General features: G+C 37.1%; 1 protein-coding gene across 2 annotated transcripts; it reads left to right on the top strand.

Annotated features, from left to right (window-relative positions):
* The first annotated feature begins 6,468 nt into the window (after positions 1-6,468).
* azi2 (5-azacytidine induced 2) lies at positions 6,469-20,214 on the top strand. Of its 2 annotated transcripts, none has more exons than XM_055042021.1 (8): positions 6,469-6,608; positions 7,987-8,240; positions 9,517-9,633; positions 9,826-9,925; positions 10,592-10,725; positions 11,231-11,295; positions 14,676-14,800; positions 16,891-20,214. In XM_055042021.1, exons 2-8 carry the CDS (start codon positions 8,022-8,024, stop codon positions 17,337-17,339), a joined length of 1,209 nt encoding a protein of 402 aa, XP_054897996.1. In that variant the 5' UTR covers positions 6,469-6,608; positions 7,987-8,021; the 3' UTR covers positions 17,340-20,214. The 2 variants fall into 2 exon arrangements, with proteins under 2 accessions (XP_054897996.1, XP_054897997.1); XM_055042022.1 differs by lacking the exon at positions 6,469-6,608 and adding an exon at positions 7,099-7,466.
* The last annotated feature ends 1,423 nt before the right edge of the window (positions 20,215-21,637 follow it).

Raw genomic sequence — 21,637 nt, 5'->3', positions numbered from 1 at the left:
ACTAAAACACACAGCAAACGAGGCATTGTTCTCCTTCCACAGCAGATGCTATCATTCTCTAATTGGCTGAGGAAAAAACAAAGGAAAAGCCTTGGATGCCCCACCACAGCTACGTTTTTTTAGTCTACAGGGATGCCCTGTGTTGTGGTGAGGCACATAAAGTGGTCCTTGGATGTAGCTGACCTTTCTGCTGTATAAAGAAGGCCAGATCTTGATTACACGGCACAGTTTCAGGGCCTGTAATGAATCAGTAAGCAGAAAGCGGACTTCAGTTCACTGCACTTTTGGAATACAATATAAAAAAAAAGAGAGAACAAAATAACCTGTAAAGGCTTCCTGGATTCTATGTAAAAAGATTGTTTTCAGGCTAGTGCAACACCATGTTTAGTTGAGGCATCTATGTCCCTCATGAAATATATTTCTTGAAAATCAGCCTCAAACAAAAGTTAATGACACCGCTCCTCCCTTTGCACCTTCACACTGTAGTTGATGGGCAATAAGCCCTCACAGCCTGCGATTCGCAGCTGTCAAACATCCCCTGTGCCTGGAAACCAAGAGTGAGAAATCCAAGTGTAGGTGTAATTTGTGCTGGCGCAGTTTAGTTCAGCAGTGTGAAACAACTCTAAGACAGCAGTGTGATATATGATCCTACCACAGGCGTCATTGATCTTAACTTTAACTGCAGTGGCGCGGTGGTACTTGATGGGGTGTTATATTGCAGAGAAAGGGACTGTAGAGGGTATATGCGCTGACCTCGCCATCCATACGTATCTCAGTGGTGATTAATAACTTGAGACACACAACGGACATAATTGAGTTTACACCGTCTGTTTAGTGTGTCTGATAATTTCATAATGTTCTAAAGTTTTACAGGCCATATGTCTCAGTCTCTGACGAATTAATCTGATAAGCCTTACAGTATCTAATTGACATCCTTTGGTTCCTTTGAACACCTGTTTTGTCTCATTTGACTCATTCAAATGAGACAAAACGGCACCCTCTCCTGGTAGAAAATGCTCATGACAACCTCCTTCTTAGAGTCTTAGCTCCATGAGTCCAAACTTCTTGGCAGCAGGCATTTTCAGACAGATAACACCTCTTAGTGCTGAAAGTAGGCGACTGTTGCTTCCAAATCCCCAACAAAAGTTTTCTAAGTCGATAAGAGCCAACTCACTCAACAGTGCTCGAGTTTTTCATGTCCGCCAACATGTAATTACAGGGGCGCAAACATAAATAATTCATGCCACACTTTAGCACAAAAACATGACAATCAACAGTCGAACTGCACCTTCAGTCATCTTTAATTCACCATCCTCTGATTGCCTTACAACCACTCTTTCTACCACTCAGGCTGATTGCATGATGCTTATTATGCATCTACTAAGAACGTGTCTGACTGAACGTTGCATGTCCACACAAATAATAATTAAATCCTTTCCCCTTATTCTCATAAAGAAGAGGGCAATTTATCTCCATGGCTCTGAATGGTTGCTAATTTCGATTCGGGCCTTGTTTGCGTTCCAGTGACTATGGCTTGCGGCTTTATGTAAAAACTAATTAGATTTTTTTCAAGTGACCATTATTTCTGTAATATATTGTCATAGAGCTCACTCTTGAAAACATATCCCAAGTGCTCCTAACAAGCACTTAATTTAGACTCTGAACAAGTACATGCATTAAAGCAGATTTATTTGCATACATTATGTTTGGTCTGTTTAGTATGTTAATGCTTAGTAAGTTATGGCTTTAATTGTTCATCAAACATTCTCATTGGGACTTTGTTAATTGGTTACACTGTTCTTTGACACTTGATTTGCCCTCTAGCAATTCTCATTTGTTGTTCTCAGAACAAAACTGTCTACAGGATTTTTGATTGAAGACAAGCAGAGATGCAGAACTGATTCATTTTAATAAAATGCACTGTATATCTTTAGAGCAACAGATTCCTTGTTTTATTCAACTTCACGAAAACAATGAAGTTTATGTACGAAGACATTATGTGTGCAATTGGACTTGTACAGCAGGACTGAAAAGCTGTGGTTCTATCAATGTACCCTTAGCTGTCCTGCACAATGTGTTATATAATACAAGAAAAGAACTGTTCATCATCAACACCACATTAGGAAGTGAGTCAGTGAACACAACACTCACAAAATACAAAATCTCAGAGGGAACCTCTGAGTTGGACGTTTTAAAGGAAGAACGCAAAATCATTTTTGAAAACCTAACCAATGAAATACTAACTAAAATGAATAACTCCATTAGAGTGAACTAGGACTCGGAATATAACAACATAGAGCAAAATATAATTTCAAATTCTGAAATATAAGCTCTGTTAAAAACAAGACAAACTCAGCTCTCCAATAAACTTGTAGAATACAAAGAATTACCACAAATATCAAAACATACTTTCACCAACCAACATGTAGTTCAACTTAGCTTTGGTTCCTTACCGTATTCACACACAAGAATAAACATGGCATTGGGTAATCTCATGTCTAGCATCAAATCACTTTTTGCGTCATTTGAGTCTTATGATCTTGTGAATCTAATGTTTATTCCACTCCAGCCTGTGAACTCAGCCTCTGCAGGTCCTCTTTGCTTGCTGCATCCACAAACTTTAAGCCATCTATGACCAAGGTGTCTCCGTCCTCCTGTATGTCTGCCTGACCCTCCTGCTGAATACATCAGAAAAACAACATAGGCACAATAGATCATGTACAGCGGGCATATTATGCCTCAGCAAATAAAATAATGAGGCCATTTCTACACATGATCCTGATCCGCATTACACCAGCAGTAATCATTTGCATACAGGTCTGTGTAAAGTGAAGTTATTGGATAAGTACAGTCATGGCCAAAGTTTTGAGAATGACAATATTTGAGAATATTTGGTCTAACAATACATATTTTTATGTTTCTTTGATTGTCCTGGAATATCAATGTTCTGATCCTAAGTGAAAGAAAAAGAACCACAAAGTATTCCATGTTCCTCCTGGATTACTGGGAGAGGATAGTCTTTGATTATTTTTATCTTATGCTTTATAGTTCTTGTGATTCAACTCACACAAGTTGTGAGACATGACTCCTCGTACCCTTCAACTATTCTTTAGATATTCCTATTCCAGTCTGTCGCCAGGCAACACAGAGACAGACAGGACAAACAACCGTGCACACACACACACACACACACACACACACACACACACACACACACACACACACACACACACACACACACACACACACACACACACACACACACATACTCACACCCAGGGAGAATTTAGAGAGACCAATTAATCTAACAGTCATGTTTTTGGACTGAGTACCCAGAGAGATCCCCGATCCCAGCCCAGGAACCCAGGACCTTCTTGCTGCTACCAACTGAGCCACTGTGCAGCCCCATTGTTAATTTTCTTGATGGAAAAAAAAGAAACTCTTTCATGTTAAAGGGAAAACTGATTTCTACAAAATAATGACACTTCACTGAAAATGTGTAACATAAAAGTAGTGATGCACTAATTTGTATTTGTCATTATTTTGTAGAAAACCATTTTCACTTAAACATAAATAGTTTTCTGTTGATCACAATTGAATTGTAAAGCAATCCAAAGGGTGAAAGATGTAACGATGAAATAGTTTTAGGCACTGAAAAACTGCAGTAATCTACGCAGAAACTATGCCTCTTTTGGTCCTACACTGGAAAATATTTGAATTAGGTTCAATGATTTACATTAATTTTTGCTGGCTCACTTTGATGGCAAAGTATGTAAAAGATACTGAGAGGCTTAGCCATAAAGGACAGCTAAGCACTTCCTCTTAAAACCATATATGACACTTATCCAATTAAGGTTTTACAAACCATTGTTTTTGGGAGCTAAAAATGCCAGTAATAATAGTCAGATTGCAGTAAGAACTTGTGGAATTTCAACAGATCTAGCTTTGCTGAGGAATAAATATAATAATCTAACATTAAGTGAAAGCGCAATACAATTAAATGAGATACATAGATTTGCCTTGGTGAAATAGAAAGTAACACCAGAAAGAAAACCAGATAAAGAAAATTAATGGAAACACACAGAAGCATGACAATTTCAAGTTTCCTCAAGGCTACGGCCGTAAGCTAAAATATCTGATTGAGATTTACTAATTATCTATATCATAGTTGAGTTATTCAGCGAGGTTTGACCATGTAGTTTCTTTCCTGCGTACCACTTTATGCCATCTGGGTCTGGACAGGGTGGTTTTTGTAAACCAGTCAAGCATCTCCTCTATGTCTTTCAGAAGCGACTCAGCCTCTGACAACACTGCAACGACAATGACAGAAACCTCAAAGTGGTATCTCTACAATTCATCTTCTTCAACAATCCCACTTAAATCTTTCATCACTTTGAAACGTCATGTGACCTCTCTATAGCAAGAACACTCAGAAGCTTCCATATTCTTTTAAAGCCGTCAATAACAGCTCAAGCGTTTGGGAATAAAACACTTCAGGCTTTGATGAAATGCCTCTTGTGTTGTGTGATATAATGATAAAAACTTCTAGCATTCTTACACTTTTTAAATCAATGCAAAACAATGTATGTACGTATCAGCATCGTTCTTTTTTTAGTGCAAACTATGTTGGGAACTGGCATTTGAAAGCAAGTTTGAAAGTGTCACACAGCAAGAATGTCATTCATGAGGAAATGAGTGGAGACATCTGATGTGTGCCAGAGTTCAACTTACATCGCTGTGTCTTTAAGGTGCATATCTCCAGTTCCTCTTCACACATCGTGGCATTGTTCCCTGCAGGTAGTTTTAGTGAAAAATATATAATATTATTTATATCATACCACACCTCTCACTGTTATTTTAGCAACATGTTTAATTACCAGGAAGCTGATGGCGACATGCACCTGAAACGCATCCTCTTTTTGCCTGTCTTAAGACTTTGGGATATTTTAGAAGCACTGGTTATTCCTATTTTTTGTGTCATTTGAAAGATTAATACAAATTTTTCAAATGCATAGAAAACTAAAGGAAAAAGTCCTTTTTAATTTTTTAAAAAGAATTTTAATCACTTTATTTTAGTACTTCTAATAGAAATATTAAGGACTAAATCTTTGGGAGAACAAAATCAAAAGAAGCAAGTGATAGCCAGTAGTAGTTTTTGCTTGGTTAGTTTGCACTATTGATCTTCTTTTTTGCAAAAAACGTCTATGCATCCATTTATTATCTTCCACTCATCTGAGTTGAGGAGGCGGAGACAACCGGTCCGGCAGAAAATAAAAATGTGTGTTCACTAAAATCTGAGAAGTATTTGTAATCATTTCATATTGCATTATATTGTTGTATTTGCCATTTAAATGTTCATTAACAGAAATGTAACGTTTAAATTGTGATTTCTCAGTTCTCCAATACAGCAATAATTTCATGCAGCTTTAATGCGTGGAAATGGAATTTGTTTAAAAATTGCCAATATTTATTTGGTTAATAATTTGCCTTACGTCTGTGTCCTGTATTTTATTATGATCATAATGTTGTTCAGTTGGGGCTTTGCAAAACCACAAAATCATTCAATCACATAGAAATTTCCATTAGAGTATTGGTTATCTGTATCAGTAATGGCAATTCAGGCCCTGTACTTGTTAGGTACTGGATTTGGTATTGATACCAAAATTTGCAATGACGCCTACCACTAATCAGGAATGTATTTCCTGTATTACCTCATCAAAGTAAGAAGAGATGGAGCTAACACAGCTGCATAAAGTTATTGGTCTGCAATTTGGTAAAGATGCAGAATAAATAACTTTTGAAAAATTCCCAGTTCACATCATTTCATGATGTGCTGCAGCATAAAAAAATATAAAATTAAATAAATATTGAAATAGTTGTGTACTATTTTAACACAAAATATAATTGATGTTTTTATTTCTCCCTTTAATTATCAGTGTACAGAATGAATCGTAACATATTCAACTAATTGTACGTTTTACAATTTAATTTAGACTAATTGAAATGTATTAAATAAATGAATTTGATAGATTGAGCTGGTGACTGATAGTGAAGGAACGACATACAAAATGTGTTTTTTATTAGGCCATTTTAAATGCTAAAACGTTGCCATTTCTGAAGGACAAACAACTCAGCAGACATTTATTCTTGCAGAACTTCTCGACAATGCTGCATTTACTGCGTTCCTGGGTAAAGCTAGCAGCTAGCTACTTTAATACGCCTTCATGCTGTTTTGAAACTTGAAACACGTCGTTAAAATGTTACTTTTGTGTGCATGTGCGTGTTAATTTAGACTAAACCTACCGTCAATCATACTAAGCTACTGAACGCCAGACATTCACCTCAACGTGGAAGCTGTCGCCAAAACCATGTGGGTCTCAAACGCCTAAATAAAAATTACGCTTTTATTTTGAAAGGACCTGATCAGTCAAGTGACTCCCGGAAGTTTTTGTTTCCTCACCTGTCAGTTCGGAGCAGCCACTTGCGAATGTCCAGCCAGCCTCGTCTCTTTGTGTTTTCCCCCCTCTCATACAGGGTCTCTCTTTTTTAGCATAAATGGTAGCTCTATGTGGCCAGCTGATATTTAACTGACGACAGCTTCTAACACGGTTAGTACGACTCGAGAGTGTACAAATAATGGGCTCATTTTTCATTCACCTAGCCAAAAGACTTTAGCAAAGCTTAGCTAGCTGTTATCATCACAACAGATCGTTCAGGTTTATTAGTGAGAAATGTAACAATGAGACTCATCACCCCATGACTGCGTTGTATTCTTCCGCATCATGTAATGGAGCTGTCTCTATTGTTATATTGCTGCTTTTTTTTAAAAAATGATTATTATTTTGAGATGATTGTTGAACCAAAGCTAACATTATAACGTTAGCAACAGCCTTTGTAAACGAGTTTAACTGATTGTTTACATCAAGATTGAGGCTGCTGCTGTTATGAAGATGTCTTTATTTATTTATTTTTTTTAATGAATAAAATGTTGCCCGTTAGCTTTTCTGTTTCGGTAAAGGAAGTGTTGATCAAAAATGACGCCTCATTTCTCGTCACGGATCACTCACATTTACTTTCGTTTTCTCTGCTTGTTGGGTTACCTTTCTCTGAGTCGGATATTAAAAGTAAGCGGCTCTGCTTTTGAGGTTGCTTTCGTCTTTTCAGCTGCGAATTTTGTCATGCTGAGACGTGTCTATGAAAACAGTTGTCTTTTTATTTGATAAAACTTGGGACGATTTGTGTTTGCTGCATCATTGCATGGTGACATCATCAACTAACATTAGCTGCAGTCTGTCTGGTGCTGGCCCATCTGAGGAAGATAACTGCTTTGGACTGCTATAGTTCTTGTTCTGCTCCTTTTGAGAATTTCAGACGTTTAAGCTTTGGTAGATGTTTTCTTGGTGGGATGTTTGACTTTTTTCGTGTGAAGAAAACCACACAGTGATAACAGCTTCTGTGTCAAGACAGTAAGTTTTCCATTTTCCCGTCAAGAAGAGAGAAGACTAGAGATGCTTCAGTCGGAGATCAGAATTGGGCATGACTATTTTTTTCAGATCACATACTAATAATACTAAAGTACTTGAATCTCCACCTTGTTCGGTATATAAATGCGTCTACTTCCAGCGTTTAGTTGACATTTTAAAAATTAGAATCACATGAGAATAATTCAAACATGAGTTCATTTGATATGATCTGATGCATATAATCACATGGTTCTGAATTAATCCCCCCATATAAATGGTCACTATAAGATAGTGACTATAATCCTAATATTCCAGTTCTTTTTTTTTGTCTGTCAGATTTAAAACTACTACTTCAGTCTATGCATTTTTCTCTTTATCAATTTTAATTCTTGGAAGGGAAAAGAAAAAAGCCAAAATCAACAGAGAAGAGCTCACTATTGGTCAGAAAAAACCCGATTGGTGTTGTATCTGTAGATATTTCACAATAAAATTAAACTAAAACTGTGCCCGCCATCTTTCTCAGGTCTTCCCGTCTAAGGATTAGGCCTCTGTCAAGACATGGAGCCCTTGGCGGTAGATGATGACATTTGCATCCTTAAGCATGAGACGGCCTACACGCCCGCCGGAGAGAGCCCGGTGTCGGTGTGTGCCGGCGACGAGTCTGTTGCCTCTCACTTCGCCTTGGTCACTGCCTACGAGGACATAAAGAAGAGGCTCAGAGACACAGAGCGGGAAAACACTTTGTTGAAGAAGAGGGTGAAGCAGTTGGAGGAAAAGGTACGGATGGAAAGTCGAAGATTGGGGTAGTGGGAGACAATCTTGAAAATATGGTTCAAGATGATATTTAAAAATAACCAAGTCAGCAAATACAACACTACACTATTATTATGCACAGCCTGAAAAGTGTCTATTTGAAGTGGCAAGTCATGCAAGAGATACAACCTCATGATGCCAGCATGATACTGTTTCACCACAGTGATGGGGGTTTTCATGGTGAGGTTTGGTGGGAGCACTTTTTATGTTGGGTAGAAAATTCAGTTTTGACCTCATCTGAGCAGAACACCTTCCTCCATGTTTGCTGTTCCAGCTACATGGCTTACAGAAAACTCTTTATTAATCTGGCCTTAAGTAAGAAGAAAGTTCTGACCTCAGCAGGCCAGCCGACCAGCTCTGCAAATCTCGGCAGCTCCTCCAGAGTGACCACAGGACGCTTACCTGCTTCTGTGATTAATAATAATATTACATTTTATTTATAAAGCGCTTTACATTTGACATGCAATTCTCAAAATGCTGCAGAGAAAGAGAAACACTTAAAACAATAAAAACTAAATTAGAAACGCACTTTAAAAGTCCACGGATATAGAAACAATTGAAAAACTATAAGGTTTAAAAAAGTCTTTAAAGATGTGGTGCTCCACAGAGCAACACTACACTCTTTCTATTCTTGAACAGTTACTGAACAGAGCTCCTTAGGACTTTAAAAAATTCCTGTAAATTCAGGTTTATTAAAATAGTTATGACTTGGAAAATTTGGAATGATGTTTTGCAACATAACCACACCTTAATCCTGTCCACAACATATTGGTTGTTTTCATTGGATTTCATAATAGCACTGATCAGAATATTGCTTGCAGTAGCGATTCTTGTGCAGAGCTCCTAGTGTGAAAAGTATGCAGAGCGAACCTTGCTCACTGTTATGCTGATGCATTCTTCAGGTATGTTATACCGGTTCAGTCTTTCGACAGTGTTTCGTCTTTCAGGCTTGCAAGTCACAGAATAGTAGAAGTGAGAAAAATTTAAGAGTGTGAAAAAAAGCTAACATTTTAGAGTGGTTTTCTTAGTGTTAGCATATTCTTTTTGGAAAAAAATGAAAGAAATAAAAGCTTTATTTTTACTGCTGTGCCTTGTATCATCAGCGTAAAAGTAAAAGAAAAATATCTCAAAGTCCTGTTACAGACCTTTCATTAAAACCCTAAAATTGTCTGTCAGTTTGGCAATAAAAGCTGTTATGTTTCTCTTCTTCAATATTTCATATTATTTTTCTTCACTGTAGCTCTTCAGGCCGGAGGCTCCTCCATCAGAGGGTCCCCATTATGTGAACAAGGCCTTCAGTGCTTACAGAGGAATCTACATCGAGAAGGAGGACCTGCAGATGGAGCTTAATAAACTGGTCTGTTTTTCATTTGAAGCCCTAATAAGCTAACTTTATATGTAATTTTTTTACATACATAAAGTGAAAATGTATTTTTTATGATATTGTGTCAGAACAGAAAACCTTTCTATATACTAGACAATCTTAGACTGAGAGACATAATTTGGTGCATTGGTCACCTTACTGCTGTTTACTTTCATTCTGTGTCAGAAAAAGGAGAAGAGCGAGAGTGAGAGGTTGCTGACGGAACAACTCCAAGCCAAAGAGTTAGAGCTACTTCAGCTGAGGAGCGAGATGGAGACCACCCAAGGTACAGGCAGAGCACACAGGCCCGCTCTCTCCTTCACACACACAACCAAAGCAGAAACCAGATCAGAAATGCTAGATGTGTGACGCAAAGAAAAGTAATGTTGTGCATCGTTTATGCCTTTGTTTGCCTTTAAAAATGAGCTCATATGGAGGCATGCATAGGTAAACAAAGTAATCTGTCATAAAATATTGTAATATATGATATCTGAATTTACCTTGTTGGTTGTTGAGGGGCCAGTTTATCCCAAAGGTCATGTCACAGTGATACCATCAGAACCACATTTTTTGTGTTTCTGATGGAATGATGTTTTGTAACATAACCACGCCTTGAAAAACAATGCATTTGTTTTTTTTATATATGTTTATATATGTGATTTCAATTTAAAATGTATTTTTCATATTTTAAAATGATCTATTTTATGATTTAAAACTACCTTTGAAGCTAAAATTTTGATAAAAATGTTTTTGTAATAATTGTTTAAGTTGTCTAGTTTATTAATTGAAACAAAGCTAGTTTTACATGTTAGATAATACTTTAAGTTATTCACATTGTCTTTTTAGCAATACAAATGAAATACCTAAATGTGCTAATTGTTTTACTTAATTAAAAATAATCTGAAAATGTTTTTGTATTTAGTTAAATATTGTTTGTTGGACTTATTTCCAGTGATGAAGAGCCTAAATAGCCCTCAGGACTGCTGGCAGTTGGAGAGAGTCGACACAGAGCAGCAGATCCGTAAATTGCAGGAAGACCTCGAGAGGGTTATGCTGGAGAACAGCCGGCTGCTGGAGAGAAGCACGGTGAGTGAAGACAGGGTCAGACAATAGTGGACAGGAGAAGATGCTGAAGTAACACAAACAAAGAAAGTAAAGTAGAAAAAAGCAGCTCTAAAGAGCAGGTCACACTGCAAGACTGTGCAAGTATTTCAGTACCGAGAGTGTATAAGATACAAAAGTTCACTGCTGATAGGAGGACAGAAGGGATAGAAGATCCAGACTGACACATGGAGTAAGAACTTCAAGTAATATCATGTAAAATATAATGCTATTGATGAGAAATAGAAATACATTTAAATATCACATTTTACCCAAAAGTGGGTAAGAGAAGGCAGGCACACAGTGAAGGTTGTTTCTACATCCTCAGTACAGAACACAAATGAGCTCAACAGTTTATTTCCGCTGTGTTGCCTTTTACTGGTGCATAGATTGTATAAAACATGTTATTTTATTTTTTTAACTATTCTCTAGCCAGTTGTGTTTGATTCTATAAAGTGTTCTTATCTTCTCTAACTAACCTGTGTTTCAGGAGGAGTCACAAGGCCTTAATGGACCAGACTTGAACCAGACATGTGATGGAAAGCATAGTTCAAGGTAGTGTGTTATGTTTTAATATTATTATCCGATATTAAACATTTTTTATATGATCACAAACTATAAATGTAACATTTGCCAAAAAAAAATCTAACATAAAAAAAATGTTGTTTATGTGATAATCCAACACAAAACGAATTCAAATTATTTAACCTAACATTTGCATAATGCTGGTACCACCCTGTTTCACCATTATAGTACTGTGTTCAGGATGTTATGCAGACGGATATGTGTTTTTTTTTTTTTTTTAAATACACCTAGTGTTTGAATTATGTAAGCCAAGTGATTCATTGACGTTTCCTCTGCATCACACTAATGTGCTATTTTGTGTTGGTTGTAAAAAAAAAAATTAAAACTAGTGAAATTCACTAAACTCTGGCTGTAACATTACAAAATCTGATAAAGTCCAAGGGGTATGAAAACTTTTGAGTAATTTAAGTTAAATATTAACATCCATTTTTCTGACATGTTATTATATCAGCAGTAAAAAAGTTACCCTATTTGAGTTTCTGCTTTTTTTCTCTGAGGATGTAGTTTTCATCACAAACACACACTGTTTGTGCAAACTACAGCTGGATTAGATGCTGTTGGGTTCAGATGAGATTATTAGATAAGCTGGTCATGCAAACTAAGGAGACTATGACGCCCAAATATTTTCAGGAATAAATATTAATTCCGTAACTTTTTTTTTCCTTCCTCCCTAGTTCATATAAGCAAATATAGTTAACTGAATGATTGTTGGAACCCATAAACTCCCACCTGCTCTTATTTTAGATGCCATGCAAACTTTGTTGTTTCAGTGTGAAATAATATTTAAAATGACATCATGCTATTACTGTGTAGCATAAGTTTAACTCATTCATTCATTGCTCTTAGCTGAAACCCTAGACATATCCTTTAAAATGAATATTTAAAAAGCCATTATCAGTGATACTGTATTCTATGTAAGCTATCTCTAGCTGTGCTTTCACAGTTGAGTGTACTTGTCCTGTTTGGCCACTAGAGGAGGGTGCCGCGTAATACACATCACATTCTGCAGAGCTCTTTGTTCAGCTCATAAGCTCCCCAGCATTTAGTTAGATCATAATGAGCATCTTATCAAATTTTAAGCTTTGGTTTTAATAACGTCTTTCTGAGATTTTAACTTCAATTAATTTCTCTTCACGTACGTGGTTCCCTGTAGTGTTTTTTTTGTTTGTTTTTTTTCCCCCATACAATGAATGTAAAAAAAAAAAAATCTTGTGCATTGATGACATGGAAATTGGTATTCCAGAAGAAATTTGTACGACCAGGAATCTTTAAATCTTTGAAAAGTGTGGACGGTTTTATCTTAAAGCACTTAAATAGCACAGGACCAAAACCACCTTAAAGACATTTAGTGTTTTTTTTTTCTCTTCCAGATTTAATATCACAGCATTAACATATCATAGTGTGATTGTCCCTCAATGACTGATCGGAGGTTCTTTAAATTTGTTGATGTATGTCCTCAAGGGCTTGCCATAATCAAGCATATTTTAAATTGCCTTTCAAGTTTGCTCAGGATATGTATTTCTGCTTTGTGATTTTATTTTGAAAAAATTTCAAATATAATTAGAATATTATTTGGCTTATCCATAGAAAAATATAAAACCATCAGACTGTTCTTTTTGCTGGTGACACTAACTATTTTGCTTCACTGTACTTGTATGTTTGTTTGCCATTTTTATTGTTTTTGATCTCTGTTGTCAAAGATCAGAAAAACATGTTCTTTTTTTTTTTTTTTTTTTGTACCAATGGAGGTTTTTATGTCTAAGGTTGTAACTTTGTAAACCAAGGTGATCAGATGCTGATACCAGAAGTGAAGAGACCAAGTCGAAAGTTCATTCTGATCCTGCAAAGATAGAGCTTCCTTCTAAGAAGGTTGCAAAAAATTTCAGGCTATTTCTGCTAAAACCAAGTACTGATTGAAGCTGTTTCACCTTGTTTTTTGTTTCAGTTTCTGTGTTTAGTTTTGACTCACAGGTGGTTGGCGGCTAATAAGTTGTGATTAGAAGAATTGTACTCAGAATTGGTCTCGCATTTCTCAGACTTGCCCGTCTATGCGTCAGATGTTTCGGCTAGTCTTCATAAATTGTTCTCCTGTTTAGCAAACAAGTGATGTGATCTGGTCTCATGTTCCCAAACCTTACAATTAGTGGTCAGTTAAAGCATTTTTTTAGTGTAGATGGCTTATATCAATCCACTCTTAAATTATTTTTACATTTACAGTTTAAATTAAAAGTAAAACCATACTGTCAATTTATTAATATTGTTTTTGCATATTTTCACAAATATGAAAAGCAATCAAATGCAAAAAAAAAAGAAAAAAAAAAGTATAGGTCTGTTTTGTTTTGTGCATTTACTATTTATAAATTTGACATATTATTTATGTCAATTGATCCCTAAAATAGTGTGTTAGTTTTCTTCATATATTGAAGAAAGCATATCAAAGTGCAATGGAATTTTGATAAAAGTGAAAAAATAAAGTCTGGAATTACTATAATCTTACTGACAACTGAAATTAATGAAGAACATGCATTTTTTAAAATATCTTTTTGTCAAATTTTAATTCCATCCAGTGAGTTAATGCCACTCCAATTTGGTTATTTGAAAATTCAAACATGCATTTATAAATGTCCTGCATTTGTAATGTTTTAAAAATGAAAAATATTGAATTAATTTCTTTTGTTAAATAGTCATGAGCGAAAATACTTGTGTGACTTTATTATTTTTTAACAGTAGAGAATCTTGGGGTTTTTTTTGTAGGTGTGTTTATAAGTGCTCTTCTGTGAAGTTGTACTGCCGATTCATTTTGTTTGGATATTTTAAGAGCATCATAATTTATGAGGTATTTTATGTTATTTTATTTTTTCCTAGTCATGTTGTGTTGTTGAATAAAATAGCATTAAATCCAGTAGTTCAGTTCAACCATGGTATCACTGTTGTAGGTGAGGAATTGTTTTGTCTCAGAATCTCTGAGCTTCTACGAAAATGTTTCTGATTAATGTGAACTTCTGCTGCTAGTCCATTGTCCTCACTGCAAGCACATCCACTGATGGTGTTAAATGTGTCAGCGAAGAGACAAGTCATTCAGCAGAGACACAGTTATCACAAAGAAAGGCACTCCAGCAGCAGGCCATCGCATGAATAATTGAATTAAGGTTCTTTTACGTTTTTTTTTTTTTTTTTCTAACCGTATTCCTGCTTTAGGAAGCTGTTTAAATCGTGAAAAAGCATTCCCCCCTCCCCTAATTTTAAAGACAAAAGGTTTCCCCCATTTTATTACCAGTTCGCAAGATGCTTCCTCTCATGTTTCTGACACCACCATGTGGTTTAAACTAAACGTTCCATCCAATCCGCAGGGAGAGGAACATCCAGCAAACGTATGCAGCTTTGTGCTGCGAAGTCACCCGTCTCCAATCAGAGATGAGGCTCCAGACGGCTCTGATTACGAAGCTCAGGCCACTGATCGGCGAGACGAGACAAGGTGAGCAACACACACACAGAGGAAGAAGGTGTATTTTATCCATCTTATTCCATGTTTGAGTTTTTGTTTCTGTGCATTGTTTGTGATGTCTTGCATCTCCGCTCCCCTCACTCATTTTCACACCATCTTCATTGTTACAAGAGAGGACAAGCTCTGCTAAGATAATTATACTTTTAATCTTGTGGCAGGAGATCATTTTTTTTGGATGCATGTCCAATTTACGAAAAAAAAAGAATATTAGTAACTTAAGTCAATTTTGTTTTTCAGAATTTATCACATTAGATAATCTGACATTTTTAAAGTGAGTTTATGTTGTTTGTCAGATGTCTTTTACATTTGAGCACTCACATTTTAAAATTCTCGAAACAAAAACTAAAACAAAAAAATAAATTAATCACAAGAAGCAGATCACTGCTGTATCTGTCTGATTTTCCAAAAAAGTTCTGCTTGCTAAAAAGCAGGCCGCATCTTGTTTCGGTTTCTGCAGAGGTGTCATGAGAAACGAGGTGCCACTCAAACTACGGAAACGCTTTAATAAAAGGCATTATGAAACGGTTTGTTCCCCCGCTCCCTTCCTTCCACACGGCCACCAGCTGTCAATACCTCTGTTGTCGAGTGACGGGAGAGGAGGAGGCCAGGAGGTGAAAATTAGAACCAAGGATACAGCAGGAAAATAAACCTTGCTGCATTTATCCCACCGAATAGTCGTCTTGTGGCTCAGACGAGGCAGATGGAGCGAAAGAAGCGAAAAATACAGAAAGGGGGAGGAGATTGTGCTGTTATTTATTCACTCATTCTGTGCATCTGTATTCTTCTAATGCTCCTCCTTTGGAATCACTTTTATTCAAATCCTAGACTCAGGAGACCATCTCATGGAAGCATAGCAAGGCAGAGATGGATGGATATATGATGTGTGGAAGAAGAGAGGTATGGTAAAATTAATAACAAAGAAAAACAGTTGCACAGTGAGTCTCATTTAAACTTCAATATTTGCCCAAGGTGCTGATTCGAAATCAAAGCCGCGGTGTGTGTTTCAGATTAGATGCTGTCCGTACAGAGACAGGTGGCTTTGTCTATGCAGGGAGGTTAGTTTACTGTTGTTTTTTAGTAAAAGAAATAAATGAAAATAAATTTTAAAAATTAAAGAAAGAAATATTTATTTTAATATTTCATAATATGTGCAGATATTTCTCAGTAACAGTGCTTAAAGTAATATGAAAAACATAATTTGTATCTGTGTCATATTAAAATGTCTTCCAGCATTAAAATATTGCCATGAATTTCTTTAGTTTTTCTTATCCACAATAATCATACAGCAAACAACTTAAATGACGTTTAAAAGCAAGAGTTGGGTGGAAATATTTGAATTTATTATGAATTTTCTCACATCTACACAGGCTTTTATGCATACGGACTCAAATATAGACACACCCACATTTACGTTTCCTTTAACAAGATTTAGAGAAACTACACGATTTTGGGTGCATCTAAAATAAATTTTGGATGGTTGTTTGACCGCTTTAATCCTTGAAGAGGGTAGAGGTCATCTAAATGTATGGAATCCCTGATTTAGACCCTGCTGTTTCTCAAATTTTCACTAAATGGATTGGAAAATCTGCACTAAATCTGCAATAAATTCCAAATGTTTACCCAGTTCTTGTTTTTAAAGATTCTTATTGTGGTACGTTGTGCAATCATCCCACCATTCCAAAAAAGGCAGGCCAAAAAAATCAGTAAGGCCTCAAAGTAACATGACATTGATAGCCATAATGTCTATATGTAAAGTCCTAACAGACTATGCACGGTGTAAAACTACAGGTCTTGGTATAATACATCAAATTAATCTCAAAACATCTAAATATTTCTGAGCTAAACCTCCTACTTAAATATCCTAAACATTTGACTGAATAAAGAGGAGTGCTAATGTAAAACACAGCAGCAGATTCATCGGTTTCCATGACTGACATTGCCACCGTCACAGTGTTGCTTTTATAAGTTCTCAAATGCTAATTTTTTAAAATATGTTTTTTATCGCTCAGCTCTTTTTCTTTCTCTCTCACTATTATCTCTCCAAAACTTTCTCCCACCAGCTACTTCAACCGTCCCTGTCCAGTGTCTGGACGACGTGGAAAAGAACAACAACCACCTCCCAGTCGTTCGGGCTCCTGGGCCCCGCCCTCCTAGCGCCCCTCCGGTCCCCTCGTGCTCCGGCCGTCCCTGTCCTGCTGTCGGCGGCCCGCCTGCCGGCCCCCCTCTGCCAGACAGCCTTAGGGAGGACTGCTGGTACAACGGGCCCTGGCCCTCCCAGAGCTGTCTGGTGGAGGCGCTGGTCGGCAGCGAGGCCTGCGCCGTGATGCTGCCGCCGCCCCCCCTGAATCAGGCCTCCCTGGACGACAGCTCACGCTCCTTCCCCAGCCCCCCCAAGCCCACCGACGCCATGTTCTGGGAGGGACACTCCAACGGATCCAATTCGTCATCGTCACTGGGAAACTTCACTCCAATAAGCCCCCCCAGTGCTGAGTGGGCCAAGCCGTATTGATTAGACCGACAAGTAATAACAGGGCGGAAACAAAAAGAAACCAACAAAGTCTCCAGCTCGGCCACACAGCTACCACCTAACCTGCCTTAAGCTAATTTAGCCACTCGTTGGTGGTGAACTGGTTTGGACCTGCTTCTTGTGGGAACCGAATAAGGCCAGAGGAGGTCCTTTTTGAGGTAAAAACTGTCGTCTCCACACGCCGCATCGGTGAACATATCCGACTTTACAGAGAAACATCCGACCCTTAAAACAATCCAACTCATATCTCCATTTGTATGTGTCCTTGTACGCACATGCATTAGTGTGTTCAAGCATGCATACAGGCAGTTTAATTTGTGTGTTTGTGGGTGTAAATTCACATGAAACATCGTGCCTGTGAATGCAGAAACAGTGTGCGTGTGTGGGCCTCTTCCGCCTGCCTTTTTCATCGTAATAAACCTAATAGGGCTCAGAGGGGCCTCCTTTCTCCACACATCATGGCCCCGGATCACTAGAGCCACAACACTGTAGTAGAGTTTGTATAATTGTACCTCCGCAATGCAATTTCTTTCTTTTTTTTATACATTGGATCAATGTAAATTGTACAAGGTATGTAGCCCCTGTTCGTCTCATCGTGTTATGGAGATATGTAGGAATGAAGGCTTTGGTACAGTGATGAAGACGGACATATAGGAGCAAATGTAGATTTTTTTTTTTTTTTTTGTTCCAAATTTCAGCAGCTACCAAATTAAAACTGACCTATTTGCACCCAAAAATTACTTTTCATTTAAGGCCTTAAAGTCTTCTACCTGTGTGCACTGCATCTCTCTGGAGATTTTACGTATCAAGAGATTTTAAGTATCATGTTTCACCAACCTGCCTCCTTAAATTCGCCTGTGATTATTTTATTGAAAGAGAACTTGATGGGGTGGAGTTCTCGGTTGTTTCTCGAATGTGCATTTCTGTTTGGTTGGCCGCTAAAGACCCATACACTCCTCTTCAATTTTAAAGGGCAAATATCATTTTTTCCATCTTTTCGATTGTGTTCAAGTTTGTAGATCATAATTTGAACAGTTGTGCTAAGCTCAAGGCATCCAAGAAGGGGACCAAAAGTTGCCAGAGAGTGAATGCTGTACATTTATTTTCAGTACCAAAGTAGTTATAGTGAAGAGGCTGCAGCTTGGTTTTGAGTTCATGAAGTGATTCGTGTTTATCTACTCCAGTGAGTGAGGAGGAAGCCAGGAGAAACGTCCTCTGAAAGCAGTAGCTTGAAGACCTAACAAACCGGAATCCTACCCTGGAACTTAAAAACACTGTTGCGTTCCAGATCCAGGTGGAAAGTAGTGGAGTACATTCATTGAGTACTGTACTTAAGTACATTTTTTTCCACCGTTGCTTGCAATTCACCACAGTGGCAGATGACCTCTGATTAAACTGTAACTTGAAACACTAAAATTGTGGCAGAATTAAGATTAATTTGATGACTAGTTGTGAGATAAATCTTGTAAATCTTGTTTGGCAAAGGAAACACCGTTAAGTCACAATAGCCTGCTTCATTGTAGCGAGGTATGTCTACGCAGGTCTCATTTTTCGCCACATAATCAGTCAGCTTTACTGTTGAGAGTTTTACCTCACTAAATGTATGAGCCAACTGTGTGAGGACACAGTTTGCAGCTAAGGCTAATTATCATGGCTAAACATGTTAGGGGATACCTCTGGAGAAAGGGTTATTGATTTCAAATGATTTGCCAACATTAATAGACATGTTTTACTGACAGAGAGCACAAAGTGTGAGATTTTCTATTCAGGAAAGCATTTCCCAAATCCAGTAAACTTTATGCTCACAAATAACAGCTGTGGTCACTGTGGCGGTTTCTCTGCTTACTCTGTTCTGTCAGGTTCCTTGATGTTTACTTCCACTTAGCTTATTCATCGATGCATAGATAATCTTTGTAGAATGCTCTTTTTTTTTTCTGTGTTGCCAATAAATGGTTGTTTATCTATTCCACATATTTCTTCTTGAAAGGTATTTTTGTATCAAGAAATCACTCTGGTTTTTTTTACCCAACAGCAACCCTTCATACATGGTCATCATCCACGTGTGGCTCTTAATTCCTGCTTAAAAGAAAGGCGAGACTACAGTTTTCAAAAATGCTTTAAAAACAATCTGCTTTGAAAAAACTTTTTTTTTTACTTTCAGTTTTTTTTTTATTTTATGACTCTTAAATATGATATTTGCCCTTTAACATCTGAGACAACCTTTGTGAATATTATGAAAGTGTATCTAATCTTTGCACTGTGCTCTTGTTAATGTTGCTGTTAAATTAAGAGAAGTGTGGGGCGATTTCTATGAGGCAAGTTTAAAAGGTGTACAAATGCAGACGTACTGTGGGAGAGCACAAGAAACAGAATGTGCGTATCTGTATAAATGTAAATGGTGGGCTTCATTACTTTGCCAAATGTGATTCTGCACTTAATTTTTTTTTTTTTTTTGTATAATTTTTCCTCCCTGGACACCAAGACCTCTGATTTGATTGAGAGCCGTCTGTGATGGTGGAAAGACAATAACTTAATGACCTTAAGAAATGTGAGCTGAGACTTGGAAAATAGGGTGCACAAAACCCCATGGTTGTTAAAGTTTTTGCTTTCATTTGTTTTTCTTTATTATTTTTATTTTATTTTTTATTTTTTTGCAATTTTCTTCAATCAATTTCAAAACTTTTTTTTTTGTTTCTTAAATTTTTTTTTAAATGTTATTTTACAGCTGGACTTTCATACTTCTCGAAACAATTTGCAAACCAAAATGCAATGTATAGTAGATATGGATTATATTTTAGACTTTCCACACTTCAGACTGTTTGTAAATATGATTACATAAATAAATGAATGAAAGCTACCTACTGTGTGCTGCTCTCCATTCCTATTTACAGGCATTAGAGGGTTAAGGTACTATTGTCCTAAAAACATGCACCTTAGTAAAGTAAAATAAAAACGTGAAGGCTTTACAGAATTGCATGCTGCTCTATAAACATTGAAGAAACTCTTAGCAAATCATTGCATTTCTGAAATAATGCAAGGATTGTTTCCTTGCAAGAAATGGAAAATTGCACAAGGCATTTTTTTTTTCGTTTTTGTGTCTGATTTTCTAAATTCACATGTAGCTTCCTGCCATTTTCTTGCCGGAAACATGAGCTTTTTTAGGCCTGCCGTTTTTGAAGATGCGCTAATATGGACACGTAGCACCTATACGACATCAAAGATATGTTCAGTGCTTTGCAAACGCATTAATACCCAGAGAGACACATATTGCAACCACAAACTTTTCTCATTTTCATGCATTTGCACTGAACCCCTCCCTCTGTTGCTAGAAGCAGCAAGGTTTCTGGGCAATATCTCTACTTGCTTTACAAAGAGAGTGAAAGTTTGTCCATTCATGTTTGCAGAACTCCTAACCCTCAGTCAGCATGTAGGTAAATAGCAATGATTAACTCTTAATTGTGAATTGAATTTAGCTCTTGGCTTCTACCGTACAGGCTTTGATGTAAAGTCAACCACTGTTGTAATTCCATCTAATAAGAAACAAGCTCACCCTTAAAATTTATTTGCTTTCTAGATTTTCCTGTAGGTTATTCGATCCATCAAAAAAAAATGTACCCAGAGCATGATACAGCATGAGCATATTCAGGGTGATGTGGAAGGTTAGTTTCTATTTTGACTTTTTACAACTTCAATTCAGGAGAATAAACAGTCATTTGTACATCTCCCACTTGTCCCTTAAATCTCTGCAGCTCATCCAGTTACCAGAAACATCTTAGAAATAGCAAACCAATACAGATGGACATTCAAGTCTTGGTAGGTTTGCAATTTTGCCATCCTCTTTCCATTTTTGAACAGCGCTTGCCAAGATGTAAAGTTTTACCTTTTGCGTTATGTCACTCTGCCATAAACTTCACCTCCACTCCATCCCTGACCTGTCATGTCTTCATCATGCTGTTCTTTCACTAATGCTTATGAACAAACATCTTGGAAACCAAGCATTGTTTACCTTCCACTTTTTACTAATTTGTGTTGGCTTGTCAGACAAAATCCCAGCAAAATTCAGAATCTTAGACAAGAAAACCATGACATATCACAAGAGTGATGGAGAGAGCTGGATGGAAAGGGAAACTACAGGCAGCAACTGCTTTACAGAGCAGTAGCATGTAGTGATATATTCCTGTCTGATAAAACACAAAACCTCCAGCCAGGGAAGTTCATGCTTGTTGTAGTGCTAAGTTGTGGGAAGATTCAGGTAATTAAAATCCTAACTATTCCACTCA

Source organism: Poeciliopsis prolifica, unplaced genomic scaffold, assembly GCF_027474105.1.
Source record: "Poeciliopsis prolifica strain line A6 unplaced genomic scaffold, Auburn_PproV2 SCAFFOLD017, whole genome shotgun sequence".
Taxonomy (NCBI): Eukaryota; Metazoa; Chordata; class Actinopteri; order Cyprinodontiformes; family Poeciliidae; genus Poeciliopsis; species Poeciliopsis prolifica.
Note: the sequence above shows the minus strand (reverse complement) of the source record. Positions and strands in the feature narration are given on the sequence as shown.

Bases quoted from the DNA above. Each gene is read 5' to 3' on its own strand.
- azi2 (XM_055042021.1), top strand. From the start codon at position 8,022: ATGGAGCCCTTGGCGGTAGATGATGACATTTGCATCCTTAAGCATGAG. The intron at 8,241-9,516 runs GTACGGATGGAA...TCTTCACTGTAG, and splicing joins TGAAGCAGTTGGAGGAAAAG to CTCTTCAGGCCGGAGGCTCC. The intron at 9,926-10,591 runs GTACAGGCAGAG...ACTTATTTCCAG, and splicing joins CGAGATGGAGACCACCCAAG to TGATGAAGAGCCTAAATAGC.